Genomic DNA, 19609 nt, shown 5'->3' with positions numbered 1-19609 from the left:
GGAAGAAACAAGTGTCGGCTGCCAGCTTGTTGTGGAATAAAAAAAACATTTTTTAACTATCCCGGTTCTGTATAGTAATTGGATGCATCATCTTTTTGTGCCAATGCATTGAAACTGTCTTTTGCTCTGGGTAAAATATAGATTGATACAATTGTGTATTTTTCATCTCACAATTTTCAGACACTGTATAGGTAGCACAGTGTCTTTCCTGTTGAGCAGATTGTTCAGAGTTATTGTTATATTGTATACTGATGGGAAATGTGGTGACTTTCATACCACTGCTAACTTTCTATAAAATGTGCAACTATCAGAAGGCTTTAGGGGATAAAAACTGGATGCTAAAGAAGATGCGTATTCTTAGGTTTCCGTAACAAAAACAAAATACAGTTACAGAGAAACTGATTAACATAGCCTTAGTGAGATGAACCACAAATGTTAAGAAAAACAAATACATAAGACTTTCAAAAAGTATTTAAGTTTCTCTTTGTTTTGTGGCACAGACCCTTCATGGAGTAACAGACCGACGTGTTCATTATCACTAGTGATTGACATTATTGGTTCTGTAACTCTTCATATCGCCCCAATGTACCTAGCCATTCCTTTTCGATAAGACATAAAAAAAATATTTCACTAGGCTCTGCTTGTTGGGGGATAATGAACCCAAATCCAGAATTCAGAGCACAATAGAGGTTACTTGAAGATTCAATGGTATTGCTTGGCACTCCTTTTAGTAACTTATCAACGATCTGATAAGTTGAAGTATGTAAAAAAACAACAAGAAGTATGCAGAAGCATCAAGAATTAAAGTTATGGTCCTACTTAAGTAAACAAAATACTATAAATGGTTTAGTTAAATTTGAATAGAAGATCAGAAGAAAAATAAGAGTGATCAAGGGTCAGATACGCTTAAGATTTCAATAGTGTTTATAGTTAGGGTCTTATTAAAAAAAATGTATTTTTACCTGCCTCCTGAAAGCCTAGGGTTTTAAAATGTGTAAAAAGATTTCCAAGCATCTTGAAGACTTTTAGCGGGCCATGCACCACACAAGCCATGAACAACCAGGTAAAGTGCAGTGGAAAACTCACCTGCTGGGAAACGTTACTGCCTGTCTTTAAGAAATGATGTTGGGGCAGCACGAGGACTGCTCTAGGGGCAAAGAGACCACTGAAGACTCAGATGTCTGGGGACAGTAGAAGCCAGCAAGCAGCTGAAGGCTGAGGTAAAGGCTTGGGCATTCTTTTCACGTCATATGCTAAGACACCCAGTGTTTTATAGACAATACAAAACCCTATGTGAGTGGAAGCCAAGGCCATTACTATAGGAAGACAATATGGCAGACTGTAAGAAGCAACACAATGGGTTCTTTTTACTCTGCAGATAGGGTATCTTGTGGAGTCGGAGGTGGGAGCGCAGAAAGTTAAGGCATTAGAGATGTACAAGTCTGACATCAGATCTTCAGTGGAACACCTGTTTGTCTCCAACACCAGCATTTTAAAGCGGGGTACATGCTTTGAGCTTACAGATAACCTGAAAAGGGGACACATTTTGCATTGTGGGCGTCTCCACATGAGTCACAGCAGACTCAGTAGTTAATTAGATGGAGGAAATGTTCCTGGGCTTCTGGAATTGCAACTGGCTCCAGAGCAGGGTGCAGTGCAATATGCATAAAGACTTTCCTCAAAGACTTGTTGAGTCACCAATAACTTGAGGAATAATACAAGTGGAACAGGTGACAGTGAACCTCCATTTGAAAGGTGGCAATCCTCAAGAAAAAAAGTCTTCTGGGACAAAAGCCCACTACTATTTTGTTTTATTATACAAGGCACTTGTAAGTTAAAGAATATAATGTGTGGTGATTTAGTTTTAATTAGTCCATCATTCATCAAAATGCAAGTACTTGTTATGGGGTAGAGACATTTCCCAGTGTATAGCAAGAAGGGATAATTCCAGAGTTTGCATTGAAGAGACGTGATGCTCAGAGTTCAATTCTTTTATTTGATATTTTAATAAAAACATGTGTTTCGCAACCTCTAAAATTGAAGGTGACTTCTTCAGGGCAAACACTGGAATTTCTCATTATTTTTAGGATACAGTAAACTTGTTAGAGAGATCTGGTCTCCCGATTCAGAGAGCAGGTGACTGTCTTCTGTAGTAAAACGGGCGAAGTTTTATACTTGAATTTTTAAGGGTATGTACCAAATTTGATGTGCAGCATGATAACCGCACTTCTCGAAAATCCAAACATGTCTTTACAATCCTGTCTATTACTTCTAAATACGTATCTTAAATTACTGGTACCAACAGGCCAAAGCTAAAAATATGCAATAATCCATCCTCCAGGATGCCGGTAGGTAATAAAGATGCTAAACCTTTTAATGAATAACCAACATCACTAATTAATCGAAGACAAAGATTGAATGCACAAATCCTGGCAGTTTCTCACTTTAAAGTACCAAAGATGCCTACGTTTGTCAGCAGTATCTGCTTTGAGAGCACATGAAGGAGATGGAGGTTTCCATTCCTTTCTCCGACCATAAGAAACTGTCCATCGCTGCATAAGCCCACCACATCCACATAGGTCTCTGTAAAATACAAGAACTATTAATGGTACATCAGATTAACACTTTGGTTACAGATGATTTTGACGTTATAAAAAACTTTTTTTTTAAAGTTTCACTTTTCGTTTTATGAAATCATCCGCTTAATTAAACAGATTATCAATATTTTAGAGTTAGAAGGGAGCAAGAAGAGCTTCATGGATGCGACAATCAAGTTTTGCTTCTCTCTGTCTCTCTCACACACACAAAACCGAAAAAAGAAGAAATGAGGAGAACAAAGGGAAAGGAAAGAAAAAGAACAGAGAGAAAAGGGAGAAAGGCAGAAGAGGAAAAAACATACAGGCAGGAGAGTAGCAAGGGCAGGAAGGCTGAAGGGTAGGAAGGCAGAAGGGGAGAAGGGGTGAAAGGCAGAAGGGGTAAAAGGTAGAATGCGCTAAAGGCAGAAAGGGAGAAGGGCAGAAAGGCAGACGGAGTAGGGAAGAAAGGTAGAAAGGGGGCAGGTCAGAAAGGCAGACCGAGGGTAGGGCAAAAGGGGGGGGGGAGAGAAAGACCTATTTAGAGAGGGTGAGAAGAAGTAGAAGAAAAAGTAAAAAATGAGTATCTGCTGATATGAGAGGAATCTTCATCTTGAGATTGATCTGTCAGACACCCCTACCTCAAGCATGATCAATGACGCTATCTGGAAAGGGAATTCTGGGTATGAATTCAGAGTTACAAAATGTGTACACTAAAACAAAAATGTCTGTTTTTCAAACAAATTATTTTATTTTCCTAAACGTGTATTTTTCATTGTGTCACCTAGACCCCTGTAAATAACAATCCAGTACAAGACAAGTCTATTTAAATCTATTCCACTAGCTTTTCATTGTATACTTCTTTATGAGTTATGCCATGCCTTCTTTCATTAACAGGCAAGGCAAACCAACTAAATACAATCCAGTCAAAATCAAAAAGAAATATAATTGGGGCATGTCTAAGTGCAATTCTGTGAAGGCATGATTCAATGTGCTCCCAGACTAGGGGCCTGAATATCTATGAAACATCCAATGAACTTGCTCCCATCTAGCAACAGAAAAGGTCTAAAATGCGGCCAGAAGACCACTGCAGCAGTCTACGAACATTTAAGGGCAACTTGCCAACCTGGGGATTGTCTTTTGGCTGAAAACATGCAGAAGTCCCCAGGAACGGCGCCTGGATCGGGCAGGTGCTGAACCAGTGGTAGACCATAGGAGCCGAGACGAGAATGGCACATGGCCTGGAAACTCTGAGTGTCAACTGCAGGAGGGAGGTGGGTGGCTAGAGTAGCTGCCAGCCTGCTGTCAAACTGCAGGACAGAGGACTCCAAGTACAAGCTCTCCCAGTGACCACCTGTGTTAGAGTCCAAGTGTGCAAGCGTTTTAAGGGTGGCAGCAGCAACCCATAAATGGCCTGTCCACACCATGACAGTACATATAGAGCTGCAAGGCCTGTGCATGATTGTTCTTATCTGTGACAACACAGTTGTGCCACTTGGGCACCTATGTAACAGAAACATACTGAGGGATGCTTTGAAACATAATGAACTAGGCACCCGACTGGTGATGCTTGGGCCGCCTGAACCTCCCGTAAAACAAGCTGGACTTTGGTAATACATCACGCACTTTCTACAAGGTGAGCCTCTACCTCCTTCTCATTACATGTGCACAACATAGGCCCATACTGTCCAACAGTAGAAATACTCTACAGCACTGCACATCCACCTCGTGACCGCGTGGCACTCTGAGGCTCTACAACAACCCAATCTATAGATGCCTATATAGGTGCAATGTGTTGACATTTAAAACAAACAACACACACAGAACTCTCACTGGTAAAGACTAAACCACATCAAGAATGGTGGCAGGACAGGTCAACATCGACAAATAGGCAAAAGTAGTGCCTGCAGAGGCAGTGAGTGTCCCTAGACAGGAGGACCCCCACACTTATTAACATAATGAAGGTGATTTAGGACACAAGGGCGTCTGTGGAGGCAAAAGTGCAAGTGGTGCCCACTGAACTAGCTCTAGTGATGACTGATCGCCATAAACATACTAACAGACTAACCAAGGTACAGGCACTGGCCACATATCAAGCAGTGTCCGAAATGCAAACAACAACAGACAAACTCACCCCGAGAAGCTAGAAACTGCAAATGAGGGCAAAACAAATCACGTCAAAACAATATTTGTCTATTTGGGCCGCCAGAACGAGAAGAAGGGGACTGTTTGGAATTATATATGGAAGAGTGAACCCAGCTGAAACTGAGGGGATTATCCAAACTCTTTACAATAGAAAGGGCTCACAGGTTGTGGGTGGTGCCTTCGCCGCCAGGGGCACCAGCTAAGACAGTCATCTTCAGATTACGCAATTAGAGGGACAGACACGCCATTCTGCAGAAAACCCATAGACTGAAAGACATGCAGTTGGGGGGAGTGTCAATTATGCTATTTCTGGACATTACACTGCAGGAGCAACAAAGACATTCTTTCCAAGCAGTTAAACACAAGTGCAGAGTCCTCAATCTAAAGTACATGGTGTTCTTTCCGGCAAGGCTGAAGGTGCTCCATGGAAACCATTCACACTTTTTCTCATCAACCAAGTATACTTGTGAATCGCTCAAAAGGACGCAAAGTCCAATAATAGCACAGTCACTTCACAGAGTTGCAGATGACAAACTACATATGGAGGAATGCGACACACAAACAGACAACAGTAGTGATGAACCATATGCAAAAGTGGCAGGGGAGTAGCCCTAGTCAGTAGCAACAAACTTAAGCTCTCCCTTCCCCCCCACTGACACACGGCTCCAATCTGACAGAGGCTTAGGGAAATTTCACCTGGGGCAGGGACTGGTTCAGTGGATGCGCTGTTCACTATTTTAAAGTTGTATGCTCTGTTAGTAGGTTCATTTGTTATTTGTTCATTTGTTATTTTTACACATTGGGTCGGATACAGTTTCTTGAGCAGCATGTGGCAGGTCGGTCTTAGTTACTGGTGGCCACCTCCTAGAACATGCGTAGGCTTATCTACAGCAACCAAGAGATGTGTAGGACTGTTGCTCATGTTCTTGAGGTTTATAAGGGGAGGTGGTACCAGCATGATGCAGATAAGGAATGTGTGGAATGTGAGCAGATCTACTAATATATTACTTATATGGTGTACCCAGTCGCTTTGGTCATCTGGAGTGACCAAGGCTTAAACAACTGCAATAAGAGGGCCAAAGTCTGTGCATTCTTGAAGAAGTGAAGAAACACATATACTTTCTACTGAAGCAGACAAACTACAATGCAAGGGGAGAGGAAAATTCTACCATGTCAGTTATAGCAGCCACGCTAGGGGAGTGATAATTTGGGTGGCTCTCAACAGACACAGTGGTAGCAGATAGCAAGGAGCGATGTGTGATAGTATTCGGAAAACTTAATGGAAAATAATGAGCTCTACTGGGCTCATATGCGACTAATGTAAACAACAATCTTTATTATCACAAACTCTGTAGGTTAACGACTCTTTACCAGGGTACTGCAATTCTGTGGCTTGGCGAGTTTACCGGTATCTTAGACAGCGTGCCAGGAAGGACGCTGTATTCCCTCAACTGCATAGCTAAAATGAGGGACTCGCTAGCACAAGTGATGGGGGACAGAGGCTCAGTAGATGTAGGGAGAGAAGAAAACTGCCACAAAAGTGAGCACTCAGCCATGCACTGACACACAGAATGTACTCAAAGCAGGACTTTGTGCGGACAGACAGAAGAAATACACAGGGTGTTTTAGGCATGGCATACTTGCGTAGGGTGCTCTCAGATCACATAGGGGGTTATTACAACTTTGGAGGAGGTGTTAATCCGTCCCAAAAGTGACTGTAAAGTGACGGATATACCACCAGCAGTATTACGAGTTCCATAGGATATAATGGACTCTTAATACGGCTGGTGGTATATCCATCACTTTACCGTCACTTTTGGGACGGATTAACACCACCTCCAAAGTTGTAATAACCCCCCATAGTCAGGTACTCCTATCAGCAGATTGAGTCAACTTTACATCTCTGGAGCATGCCTGTGTCATCACTATGGGATATTTCATCAGTCACTAGAGGAACACATAGTACAATCTTTTTCAACTCAATGGACGTACAGCTAGCAGCAGGGGAATGGAATGGGGTGCACTGAAGGTAGTTGTTCTTGGGGTGGCACTGGCAGGTGTGATATCCTTAGTGGAGCAACTAGACACAGAAATAACCCCCAGGGAAAGCAAGCTGAGGTACTGGCAAGCAGAGCAGCTCCACAATGACCGAGTGAAGCACAGCTGCTGTAAACAGACATTTTACAAAAGCTTACCGCAAAAGAGAGACTTTTTTCCAACAATATAGACATAGGTTGGCCAGGGAATAGGCTAGAGCAGGCAAGATGCTGACCTGGTTGCTAAATCGAGGAAGGTCCCCGGTAAATATCAAAGCAGTTAATAATAAAACAGGTCATATAGTAAATAAACTGTGTATATATATATATATATATATATATATATATATATATATATATTTATTTCAAGAGTGTTTTTTGGGGCTTTTATACCATAGGAAAATTAAAAAACAAATGAACAAAAACAATACATTGTCTGGTACCATCAAATCAAGTGATAACAGTAGTTTCTACAAACCACTTCATACAGGCTGTAAAAATTGTTTGGGGACAGACATACACCCCATACTGTCAAGCCGTAAACCAAGTAATTAATGCTAGACCAGACAGACTAATAGGTCAGGATTACTACAGAAGATATGAAAGCAGCTATAAAGGAGCTAAACACATCCATTGGAGTGTTATTAAGCTTACACGGGTAAGGTTTGCTGGCAGAGAGATTATTACAGGTCTACCAGGAGGCACTGGAATGTGAATAACTGCCCAAATCACTATGTGAAGCAACTATCATATTGCTAACACCTGGCAAACATCCAGTGGATAGCCAGTCACACATGCCTCTCTACTCAACACAGATAACACAAATAGTAGGTAAAATCCTACCCATGAGACTGTCAAAGTGATCACAGACTTGGAAAATACCAATCAAAATGGCTTCTTACAGAGCAGGTGAACTACCCTGAAAATCATATGACTGGCCCATATCATGGAAGAAGAATAGAGGTAGAGCGGACTCTAGTGTCCAGGGATACTGAGAAAGCCTTAGACATTGTATAGTGGTAATACCCCTTTGGTGTCCTAAAAACAATTAATTTTGGCCTACTATATCTTAAAATACATCACTGTGCACAAACCCTTTGGCCAGAGTCAGGACTAATATTGTAATATCTGCAGAATGGGAAGTGGAGCGCAGCACTAAGCAGGGATGCCAAATATCGCCTTTATTACTTGGTCCAACCTTGGAGCCTGTCATCTGAGTACAGTGATGGATAACTGGGCGATGCTAGCTGCCCCCCATAAGCAAATAGTGTCATTTTATGCGGACGACATGCTGGTGTACTTATCTGACCCAGCAGCATCTCTGCTGACACTCATGATTGAAATAACCCTCTTTGGAAACAATCTGGGCTGTGTGTAAATAAATAGAAGTCAGTGCTGTTTCCAAAAGGAGCACTAAGACACCTCCCCACGGAGAGACTCCCAGATACTGCGATACCATGGAAACAGGTACTTTTCGATATCTGTGAATAATGGTGACACATAAAAAAAAAAAAAAAGAGATAGTTAGAACTAAGTTCTGATAAACTGCTACTAATTCCACGAAAGAACATGGATTTTTGGATTGCACTGCCCCCATCTATGGGAGGTAGGAATGTTTTACCAAAATGGTAGTGCTACCCAATGTCTACATATTTTTCAGTGCAGTATGGACCCGATTCAACACCGAAGGGAGAAAGAGACAATGAATCAGACTGGCACACATCCCCCCCTCCGTAGCAATCTGGATACACTGAATTCTGCCAGGTCTGCCATTTCCACTCAATATGAAAAACACTTGCTAATTTGAGACGAGTCTGGATCCTGATGACCCAGGATGACAACTTCAAATGAACAAACAACCCTAAGTATGCTTTTGCATTTTAACTTTTTATATTTGAGCTGTGTAGCAGAATACATAATACAAGAAACTCCTAGTTTGCCCATTTTATACAATAAGCACTGGGTCCCAACTGTACCCTTATTACCCCAAGTGAAGATACTGAACACTTTGTTATCTAAACTGTAAAACGTAACTTCTTTCCCCAAACCTGCCCCCCATGTGCACACCAGCTACACTACCCTCTTGCTGTTACCAGAGCCCTAAGTCATTTTATCACACTCGCTTAGTGGCTACGCCCAAGGGATGCCATTTTAAATTCTAAGGGGTTGACCTGTGAAAGCCAGGGGTTGTGTCTCACCTCTCCAGTGCTCTGACAGGGAGGTTTTATTTTTACAATCCAAGGAATGGAATAAAACAACAAAGATGGGGGTGCACTTGCTACTGCCAGGATCAGCTGTGCTAGCGGGGGTGAAGTGGTGAGTGCAGAAGTGCCCAGAACCTCTTGAATGCAGGAGTGATGGGAAACCAAGCCCCCCCAGCCTTGGGTGCAGAGGATCATGCAAAGAGAAAAGCAAACAGTGACTGTAACTTCCCTAATGTGGCACTTAGAAGTCGTGGCCCTAGGGTCACTTGGGGCAGTCTGTGAACAGGCAACTAGTAAGGGTCTGAGGTGGTGACTCGCTGCAGTTCCCAGATGAAGTACTACAGGAAGATAATATATATTACAAAGGCGTGGGACCCATTTAGTGACTACCCAGACCAAAATGTAGGAAAAAGCTAACAACATTTGTTTTAGTTAGGAAAGTCCAATCGTTACACTGGCAGAGAAGGCCATGTTGCAATTAATCAGTTTCCCTGAACAATGCTCTTCAGACCAAAACTGACACAATAGGACATGCGATGGAGGTGAAACTGGAGACTTTCCACAAGAGATTTAGAGTCCAAGAACAAGAGGAGATGTCAACTGGGGCACGAGTGGGAAGTTGGAGTAGCAGCAAGAACAGAAAGGGATAAACCATGAGGGATAATGCAGTTTTCTAAAGATGCACAATTTGAGGATTTAATAGGGATAAGTCCTAAATTGGAGACCTTTGGGATCTTTGGAAAGGGAGCACAGTAGAGGGTTATGAGGTTCTGCAAGAGATTCAAGTAGAAGACCTCAGACAAAGCAGGAGGATGGAGTAAACTTCCTTTGTGACAGTGACATTGAACGAGAACTCCCTCTGATTCTGTGAGGCTGAAGGAGTCTCAAAAGAAGCTCGAAGTCAGCTCTTTCCGGAAGGCTGGTCGGACTGTGTTGGTCATAATATGATCTTCTAAGCTGAGAAATTGGGTGCTTCAAAGCACTATGTTAATTAAGGAGGTGTGATAGCACATACAGACTTTTGTTGTTCCCCAACCTTAGCTGCAATACACTGACACGCAAAAGGGTGCTTCACAGCATTTAAAACTGGTGTAAACTTCACAAGAAAAATAGCAGCCATAGTTCCAATTAAGTAAATTGCCTATTTCTTTTGGTGCCATCTGATTTCCTGCTGAATTTCAGGACTGAACACACCAGGAATTATGGGGTTTGTTTTCAGGAGCTGTTTCTCCAAGTCCTTAGCTCCTGGGAGGGTAAGGCATTAGTGACATGGGGAGCAGCCCTCCACCCCCAAGGAATGTGTTAGAGTTTTCAATGTCTTTTGTTATCCCCTCTATTACTTTCCTACATATTAGGGACATGGGAGGTATCAGTGTCTCAGGCTTCCGGAACTTAGTCTGTTCTGTATCTGTGCAAGATTAAAGAATTCCTAGTTCTATTTATGGGTGCAGCAGTCTTCTGATTACAGTATCCATGTGACCTGCCTCATCAGATTACCGTCCACCATTAAAGAGAAGGATAAGGAACAAAGAAAACTAAATATTGGATCCCCTCAAAAAAGCTCACTCGAGACAATGAAGCTCAAACGAAAGTAACGCTGTACTGATCAGACATGTTCCAACACCCCCAGCGATGACAAAATGAGCTTCTTACTCCTGAAATGAATGTGAGCCATAAATAGCACAATATACTTTTGGACCAGAACCATATGAAAGAGCAACTTCATAAAGAAGCAGACAAAAATGGGCACAGTTAAAATGTGTATTTCTGATGTGGAAGATGTAGCTAACACATCTAATGTAAAGCATCTAAAAATGGTGCATATAGAAAATGTCCTAAATTCAAGATCAAGATCTAGACAAAACAATTTTCACATTGTGGGCCCGAGAGTCGGCTGTAGTAAGAAAATCTGAAATATTGGTCCTCTCAAGCCTACTTGGTTGGGACTGCTTCTCTACACCTTTTATGATAGCAAGAGATCATAGATCCATGATGCCTTGACCCTGCAAGGTGTGCCAACCTCGTCCACTAAATAACCATATTATTTGATGATTGTGATTGAGACATTATCCTCTGCCTGGTGAGGGGGGATATGAGACTTGCATCAAAGGGAAGATACAATATCCATCTTTCAGTTTCACTCCAGATGTACAAGAAGTGGGGAATAGTTTCTGCAATAAACAAAAGCTGCAAGAAATAGGGAAAACGTATGACATGCTAAATAGTGCCTGATTGTGGTTGAATCTGCAAAGGAAAGTCTCAAAATTTCTCAGACTAGCCGACAACCCCACGATATGGATGGAAATGATGGCAATCAATAAGTACTTTTGTTTTCAGCATCCCAATACAAGTTAGATGGACCATTTTTTCAGAATCAAAAATATTCAATGCTTGATTAGTTTAAGTGAAAAAGTATCATGTGCCCACTGGATATAGTGTCTTTTTTGGATTAAGGGATGCAATAAGAGCTACTTTCTTATCAACACTGACTAAATCTGCACATTTCCATCCCACAGACCAATATTACTCAGGCTGCTGATAGTCGTAGATTGGTGCATCACACATACGCCAAGGAAATAGATTTGAGGAAGAAACAAAGATAAAGCTAACTGTGTTTTGAAGTCGTCCTGTGTGAGTCACCCTCGTGGAGTTAATGGAAATATTGCTGTAAACAGATTAAGCCTAGATCAATGACCAGTATGAGCACGTCTTTGCAGTATAAATACATTTAAAGGTTCTGGTATTCCCCAGTTTCTCTACATAAACAGGATCCCATAAAAGATCCTACGTGACCACGAGGTAGCATCCATAGGGGTGCTCATTTTTGACAAGCTTACCCAAATACAATATAATGCGCCACAGTAAGTGCATGGCTGGGATATCTGGTAAAGGTGCCTACAATTAGAATATTGATAGAACTGGCATTACTATTAGCAGAGACAGATCACCATGACCTGAATGGCGGGCCTGAGGATCAGTACCCGGTACAAAAGATCAGTTCGGAGATTATCATAATTTAATGATGGAAATGACATGTATGCCGCCATATATTATGCATCAGCCCACCCCTGAGATACATGGAACCCACTTACAAGCATCAAGAGATCACATTGGCGAACTATGAAATGGGAGGAAAACTGCTCAGTAGAGAAGTGAAAACAGACATACAGACCATAGTGGATGGCGTGTTCCAATGCGTTACAGAGAGCCTCAATGCTGCAACAACCTGTCCTCAATTACTACTTTAGCTACCTAATTTGAAGGCACTGAAAGGATGCAGATCAATGTGAGGCACATCAAGATAAAACAAACTATAATACCTGGTCCTTCCTGGCATCACAAAAAGGGAAATGTCTCCTTTTTCTTAGGTCCTTCTCTGATGGTGTAAAGATCAGAAGAAAAATAGCAGTCATTGTTCCAACGAAGGAAATTATTCTGCTTATCCTAGGTGCTAATTATGAGAGGTAGTAATAAACCTCTTAACTCATGCAACAACGCCATTGTTGAATGAAGGCCAAAGAACACCATCTTCTAGGAAACATCATTCAGTAGCAAGCAGACTAGGACAGAAAATGCCTGTGCTCTATGGAAAAGCATATATGCTGCTGGCACGCTGGCGGGCACCTAGGTGCAGTGTGGAGGTGAAAGGGAGAACTCAAACTGAAGGTGCCAGCCTTCTGCCGTGAGGTAAAGGTAGCTCCTGTGTGCGGGCACATCAAAACGTGGGTCTCCCAAATCTAGTTAAACCAGTATTTCCGATCTTGTATCACTGATGGGCTCCTGCCACCGTCCTGAACTGTACCCCTTTTATAAAATTACATAGCACCTTGACAACTGTTATATGCCTCATTCTACGGTTTCCTTTCCAGGGGAGAGAAGGTGTGTCAAGTTAAACAGTGTTTTCTTTTTTCCTTGCAGCACCTTTCCTATGCCCCCCCTGAACTTGGGAGCTGGGGAAGGCAGAAGTAGCCCCCGAGTCTACCCACAAAAGACATGAGAAGCAAGTCTCCGGGCTTGGGATCCATGACCTCAATGCAAAGGCAGCAGTAGGTGTTAGGTGGAGTCTATCCCAGCTAACAACCACAGCTGCAGCTTCTAAAGAACCCTCCTTACAAAACAGCAGAAGCAGCAGAATTAAGAGATTCCAGAGATCTAGGACAGTGTCAGACTTCAATACATCGATCCTTCTGAAGGCATCGCCTGCTAGTCTAGTGTATCCTCGTCCAAAGAGGACGAACAAGAGCCCGCAGGCCGAGGAACAGGTTCCCAAATACACATATACAATCACAGTGCCATTCGACAAAATGGTTTTCTCGAGGGTTGGGGGTGTTGAGGGGTGGTGCAATGATGAGAACACCGGGGAAGCCATGTCTTTGGGAAGACATTACCTGGCCTGCTCTGAAACCATTAATTTAGCAGACAAAGCTGTCAAAATACATTAGATTTCATTCTCTCTCCCAAGCACAATGAGTTGTGCAAAGAGGAAAACAGAAGCATTTGGCTTTGACAAAATGGAAAATGTGGAATCCAGATTTTAGCACAACGTCTTGTGTCACAATGCGCGTTCCAGTTCAGCCCCGGGCATATAAATCAAAACAATACTTGCTGTATGTGGCAGAACTATAGGCATTGTTCCGATGCAGTGAAAAAGCTACAGCTTCTTGCAAGTGCAAGAAAAAAGCCTAGTCGCTGTCTGCAGAAAACTAACGTGGTCCTTAGTGCTTCCTAATTCTCTTGATGACGGCAATGATGGGGGAACAAGGTGATTGCATCCGCAATTGGCTCCACAGATGGCACACAACTGTACACAGTTCTGAGAGAGTATGAGTGCTAACCCAAAATTACAGAATATCATACGAAAAAATCACGTATCATGGTAATATGTACACTTTGAGTAAATGAAAATATGTAACACCGAGAAAAATACATTTGCACGATTCCCAAAGAAAAATACATTTGCACAATTACATCTATTTTTCACTCCACCAATTAGTGAATGAATCACTGACACTGTCTAACACAGAGACATACTCGCTTATTGCTGTATATTGCCACCTATCACACATGGTGGCACAAATACCCCTCCTCCACCTTGGGCAAGGTGGGGTAAAGATGATGCAAAAAAAAAACTACCAGCCCCTGGTAAGTATGTAAAGCATCTGCCTCTGTGTTTTACTGCAATGCAGTGAAAGAAAAGAAGAGAAACAGAAAAAAGAGAAAATAAAACTATTCAAAGAACCTAGGTATTAAAACAAACCAGTGTACAAACAGCTCTTCAGACTTGTAGAGGTGCATCAGACCTACTGGATCCCCACACATACAGTGCCTACATCCCTCAATTAGAGTTGTTGAGCTCTAGCATCCATCAGTAATACAGTACTTTGTTGGCCAGTTCCAGACGAATGCGGTAATCAAGGTGCAGCATTGGAACAAGTGAACATTAATTAGGTGACCTTGTTAGGTCTTGCATGCTACCTCAGTGGTTTCTCTCCCACCAATGCCCAGGACAGGTGGAGAGTAGGCTGCCAAGTGTCTCGTTCTGAGAGCCTGAGATCTGAGTGTAGTGACTGTCCTGTAGGCCTGACTGCTACTTTAGAAACCTAATATAAGGGACCATACAACTTCTTTGCATGCTTGTTGATTTGTTCACTTACTACAAAGCTTGGTAATGTGGTGTCTTCTTAAGTTCCTTAGGGCCTTCTCTCAGCAGATCAGCTCTTGATCCTGGGGTCAACAGTGATACTAGACCACCGGACCGCCAGCTCTGGGACTCTCACCAAAACGGGGTCTCTTTTTTTTCTATTTCGAGCCATAAATGCTCATTCGGAATTCCTTTGATCCTGGTACATACTATAGCACTGGGAACAGCTGGCATCTTTTCACAAGAGGTCTGGAGAGTGGTAGTATTGGCAGAGCAGTCTTTCCTCCATTCCTATCATATTTCACAAGTACTTGCACACTTGGGGCTGGTCTTCCATCTTTTGGCTACTTTCCTTGTAGACCTACAAACAGCATTCAGTGCACTTGGACAACTTTTGAGTGAGGACAGTAGTTGGTGACTGCCATCACTTCTTCGAATAGTGGAGTGAATCCTCCTCCTAAGAGATAAATTGTGACCATCCGTGAAGGGATGGCTCGCCTCAACAAAAATCACAGGCCCTCATTGACCCTATCATAACCCTCAGCAGTGTTCCTTCATTGCTGAGGTCCCATTTCTTAAAGGCTTTGTATTAAAGACAGCGTTCTTGTTTCATGAAAATAGGTATGTGTTGTGTAACATCACTTGTTTGAATGATTTCTTACCTTCCTGCTCAAATTGGAAAACTCACCAAACTGGAGATGCAGCCGGATTGACTGGCAAATGCTGTCAAAAAGGGACACGGATTGGTCGGCTACAATTACACAACCTTCACTGGAGTTGCAAGCATACAGCTTAGGTAGGTCCAACACCTTAAGAATAACAAAAGAAGGAAGTACAGTTAGGAGTCATATTAAAAACATCTTTTGATGTTCTCAAATCTACCTGCTTCTGTACATTACAAAGCAAATACTGCAATCTCTTGTTTAATAAAATGATTATCACAACACATGACTACCACCAGATTAAAATGAAAACAAGAAGCACAAGAGATCATGTTACCGTAGGATAGGCTATTTAAAAATGTGCTTATAAAATTTTGTCCATCTACACCAGCTGTTAAGGCAAAAACGTAAGCAGGATGAGTTGTTTTAATAAGGTTATGGGGAGTCAGTCACGAAGGCACCCTTTCTAACAATGACCAAATACTTGTAACTATTCCTTTTGTTGATAAAGAGAGAAAAGGCCTTGTGATTTCTCGCTCTCAAAAATAACATGGAGCATCTTTTTAGAAACGTCTGAAATAACACCAAGGATTCTTTATCTCAAATAGTTGTGGAGGTTTAGGAAAATTTGTACATATTTGTGGGATTAGAAAAACCTTGGTTGCTACTTTCGGGAAGATCCAGATACAACAGATGTTTAAGCTGAGCAAGCCTCAAAAGCTCCTCTTTCTTTACTTCTGTTGGGTCTACATTTTTAAATAAAGGACATTCCTAACATCTTAAGTGAGACTATGTTGTAGGTATCAATGAGCCAAACATCCAAATACTCAACTTTGTGTTCCGTGACATGAAGTTGGTTTCTGTTCTGGATCTCAATTTGTTACAAATGAATCATTTCTTCAGTAGTCCACAGAGGTCTTTACAGAATCTGTTGCAGTCTTTCATACTAATACGTGTATGAAGTTGTTCTTTGCTTTCTTGCTTGTGACGGGAGTGCTGTGTATAGGACACATTGTCCTCCAGTCTAGCCATCTTTTGGGGGTATAAACTGTAAAGCAACAGCAAGGAATTGAAAACATCCAACAACAAAGCAAACCTTCTGCCTAAGAGTAATGATTTATTTATGTAATTTTATGGCTATTTTGTATTTGCAGAATAAAGTTTATAAACCGAACCGAAAGCGGTTGTCTCCTTTTCTCTATGACAGAGAACATTGATAGGACACTTGGATTACTTAAACCTATGAATAACTAGCATGACATTTCTTGCCAACAGTACGATCCTCAGTGGCTTGTAAGGTATACAGAGGTATGTTAACAAGGTAGATCATTAGTTGAATGTGACCTTAGAGACTGTTTAGAGTGCCTTAAATTGGATGTGTTAACGAGCTAGAATGGCATTGTATCACCATTTTAGTTTCAACGGGTCCCAAAGTAGTCACATTTTGTAAGGATAGTTTATTAAGCCTTTCGAAATTCCTACACATGTACTATTCGCATAACCTAGACAAGATATATTACTATTGCCAGGATGTCATGAACTCGGAGGAAAGCAGAGTAATCTAAGTATTTCCTTTAGGAGGCAAGGTTGCAACATCTTGTGCTCACCACCACCACCAATGATACATCATAAGACTTGCTAAGTTTGGAGTAACTACAAAATGCAAGGTCATCAGCTCCTGTTGGAAAAATTCCCAAATACAGGTGTTTTGAAAAATATGTCCAGACTGTAAGACAAATGTGCTGAGGGATTTCTTTTTAACTCGGAATGTAGTCACAATTTTCCTTCTAAGGTCTAACCCTCAGCAGCCCAATGAAGAGTTCATTGAAATCAGGCATTTCGCTTCGTCCAATAAGAACTGAACTGGTTTGTTTTGCTAACTATAAATAGATTTTAGTGGGAAAATAGAAAGTATGGCTACAAGAAAGGGCAGGAACACAAGACCATGGGGGTTATTACAACTTTGGAGGAGTGTTAATCCGTCCCAAAAGTGACGGTAAAGTCACGGATATACCACCAGCCGTATAACGAGTCTATTATATCCTATGGAACTCGTAATACGGCTGGTGGTAAATCCGTCACTTTACCGTCACATTTGGGACGGATTAACACCTCCTCAAAAGTTGTAATAACCCCCCATATTTTTTCCACGTGTAATGCTCGAGGGTATTTTTTTTTTTTTTTTTTACAGGTTTTACAAGTCGGCAGTCATGTGCAAGCTGCCATTCCGTGTGAAAGGAACACATACTTGCAGCTTATTGGACAGTCCATACAGATCCTAAAGTCAGATGGTGTACGCTGCTAGTGCAGCACATACAACAAAGGCATACATCGATTTTCATAGTTCCTACAATGCATTTTCTGCTCAAACAAAGTCTCCCTTGAATGCAATTACGCATGAAAGAGATATCGGAATAATCAGGAATTACATGAGATTATGTTTACAGTTCAAAAATAATAATGAGCGCCTCCTTTATCAGAACCATAACCAAACCTTCATTACTAATGCCCTCAAGATCAGGAACATCACCAGTGAAATTCCACAATCAAGTGCACTGCTATCGCTACCACCTGGCCTGAAGGAAGGCCACAGGATGAATAATGCATTGGTTCATTTATATGAATTTTCAAATAAAAGGCAGGCAAGGATTGCATAAAATAAATATCCAATGCAGCGCTGAACATTTTCGACTGATACAAAATATTTCTATAGAGGGACTACTTTCATACTCTCTAAAAAAAAATAAAAAAAAAAAAATGTACCCCACTCCCTTAACTTCAAAAAGTAGGGAGTAAAATACCCCAGTTCTTATGAGAACCCATAAGGCAACTCCTGAAGGGATGGTTGTAATGCTGGCTCCCCACAAAATAAACCACCAGCGAGTTCCATTCTTCTACACTGTCAGAAATTGCAAATGAATGTCTTGTGGCTGCTTTTAAGCTAAAACAACTCAACGCCTCCTTAATTTAGGCGGTGAAGAACTAATTAGGAAATTAACTCCAGAGATTCCAGGGCAAAGTTCCTGGCGTACGCCGTTGGGCCCATTTAGATATTTATAACTGGATTGGCTACAAAAAGCTAAAGGCCTGTTTTAGAGTTTTGCTTACAGGATACTTCCTCACAAAAATGACAGATGTTGTGTCTACCTTATTACAAGTGCATTAGAAAATACACTTTTGTAACAGAGCACCCGTCCACCAAATGCTAATGTATTTATTTACTGCTTTATTATTAGTATATACTTTTACTCAGGAAGGCCAGTGAGGATTAATTTGCAGCTATCTGCTAAACGCAAAAGGAACAATCATACTGGACCTATTTATTCGAACATCAGTAGCTTTCTGTAACTTGCCTATTTATGGAATGGGGCCTACATTTCAACAGCATATTGATCAGGAAAACCAAAGGAGTAGTGCCAAAAAAGGCCACAAGTCAAAGAAGTTCTCTTTTGTAGCAGCTATTGTTGTTAAACATACCATTGTGATTCACTAGAAAGGCACAATGTACCATTGTTGGACCACGTTGACAATTAAGCTAATAGAGATTTAAAAGTCTGGGTTTGGTTGATGAGGGATGGGTGAAGTTTAATGAATGGGAACTCGAAGGGTCAGTTTCACATTAATTTTTCAATGTTTTCTTTTTAACATAGATTTGTAATAATCACCCTTGTACATTTTATATCTCTGTTTTTTTGCATCTTCACGCAGGGGTGCAGAATATGATAAACTCTGTACTGGTCCAAGGGATGGGATGCTTCAGAAATCTACTTGTTCTTTGAAGAAATCCACTTATTTAAGTTATTGGTGCCATGAATGACTTATGGCAAAGTTCTTATTATATCAGAACATGGCCTCTATAATTATGTCAGGGCTCATATCACATCAGCTTAGGAATTATATCAAGGATCTCATTTTGCTGCCTTTCCGCAAGACTAAAAAGACAGGGTCTGGAAGTAGACGAGGATCTGTAGTTCCAGTGTTAGAATGCTCTGTGAATCTATGTGCACCAAAACGTACATGTTTGGGGTATAACCAACTCTTCTCCAAGCTTTTTCTGTAGGAAAGGGCCCCCTTGTGGATGGTCACCCCCACCTTCTGTACCCAGTGCTGATGGTTATGACATTCTTAGTGCACTGGAGCCTGCTGTCCAGGCCCCAGTGCTCAGGCTCTCTCCCAGAACTGATTTGCCAACTTGGTAATTCTCCAATTAGCAAAGAATTTACGCCTTATAAAACCCTAGTAAATGGTATCTAGGATACCCAGGGCATAGGTGGTAAAGGGGTCACCAGTCTGCAGCACACGTTTGTGCCACCCTGGTGACCCAAGTAAACTACTAATAGCACGTCTG

General features: G+C 41.6%; 1 protein-coding gene across 2 annotated transcripts in view; it reads right to left on the bottom strand.

The window, feature by feature from the left end:
• Positions 1-19609, bottom strand: part of KNTC1 (kinetochore associated 1) — a 495394-nt gene that overhangs the window by 450359 nt on the left and 25426 nt on the right. For both annotated transcript variants that reach the window (XM_069214955.1, XM_069214954.1), the window contains exons 3-4: positions 15288-15408; positions 2468-2583 (exon numbers count right to left, since the gene is read on the bottom strand). In XM_069214955.1, coding sequence (XP_069071056.1) covers positions 2468-2583; positions 15288-15408 — 237 coding nt within the window. The remainder of the gene's footprint in view (positions 1-2467; positions 2584-15287; positions 15409-19609) is intronic.

This window comes from Pleurodeles waltl, chromosome 11 (assembly GCF_031143425.1).
Source record: "Pleurodeles waltl isolate 20211129_DDA chromosome 11, aPleWal1.hap1.20221129, whole genome shotgun sequence".
In the NCBI taxonomy this organism is placed as follows: domain Eukaryota; kingdom Metazoa; phylum Chordata; class Amphibia; order Caudata; family Salamandridae; genus Pleurodeles; species Pleurodeles waltl.
This window is presented reverse-complemented; position numbering and strand designations above follow the sequence as displayed.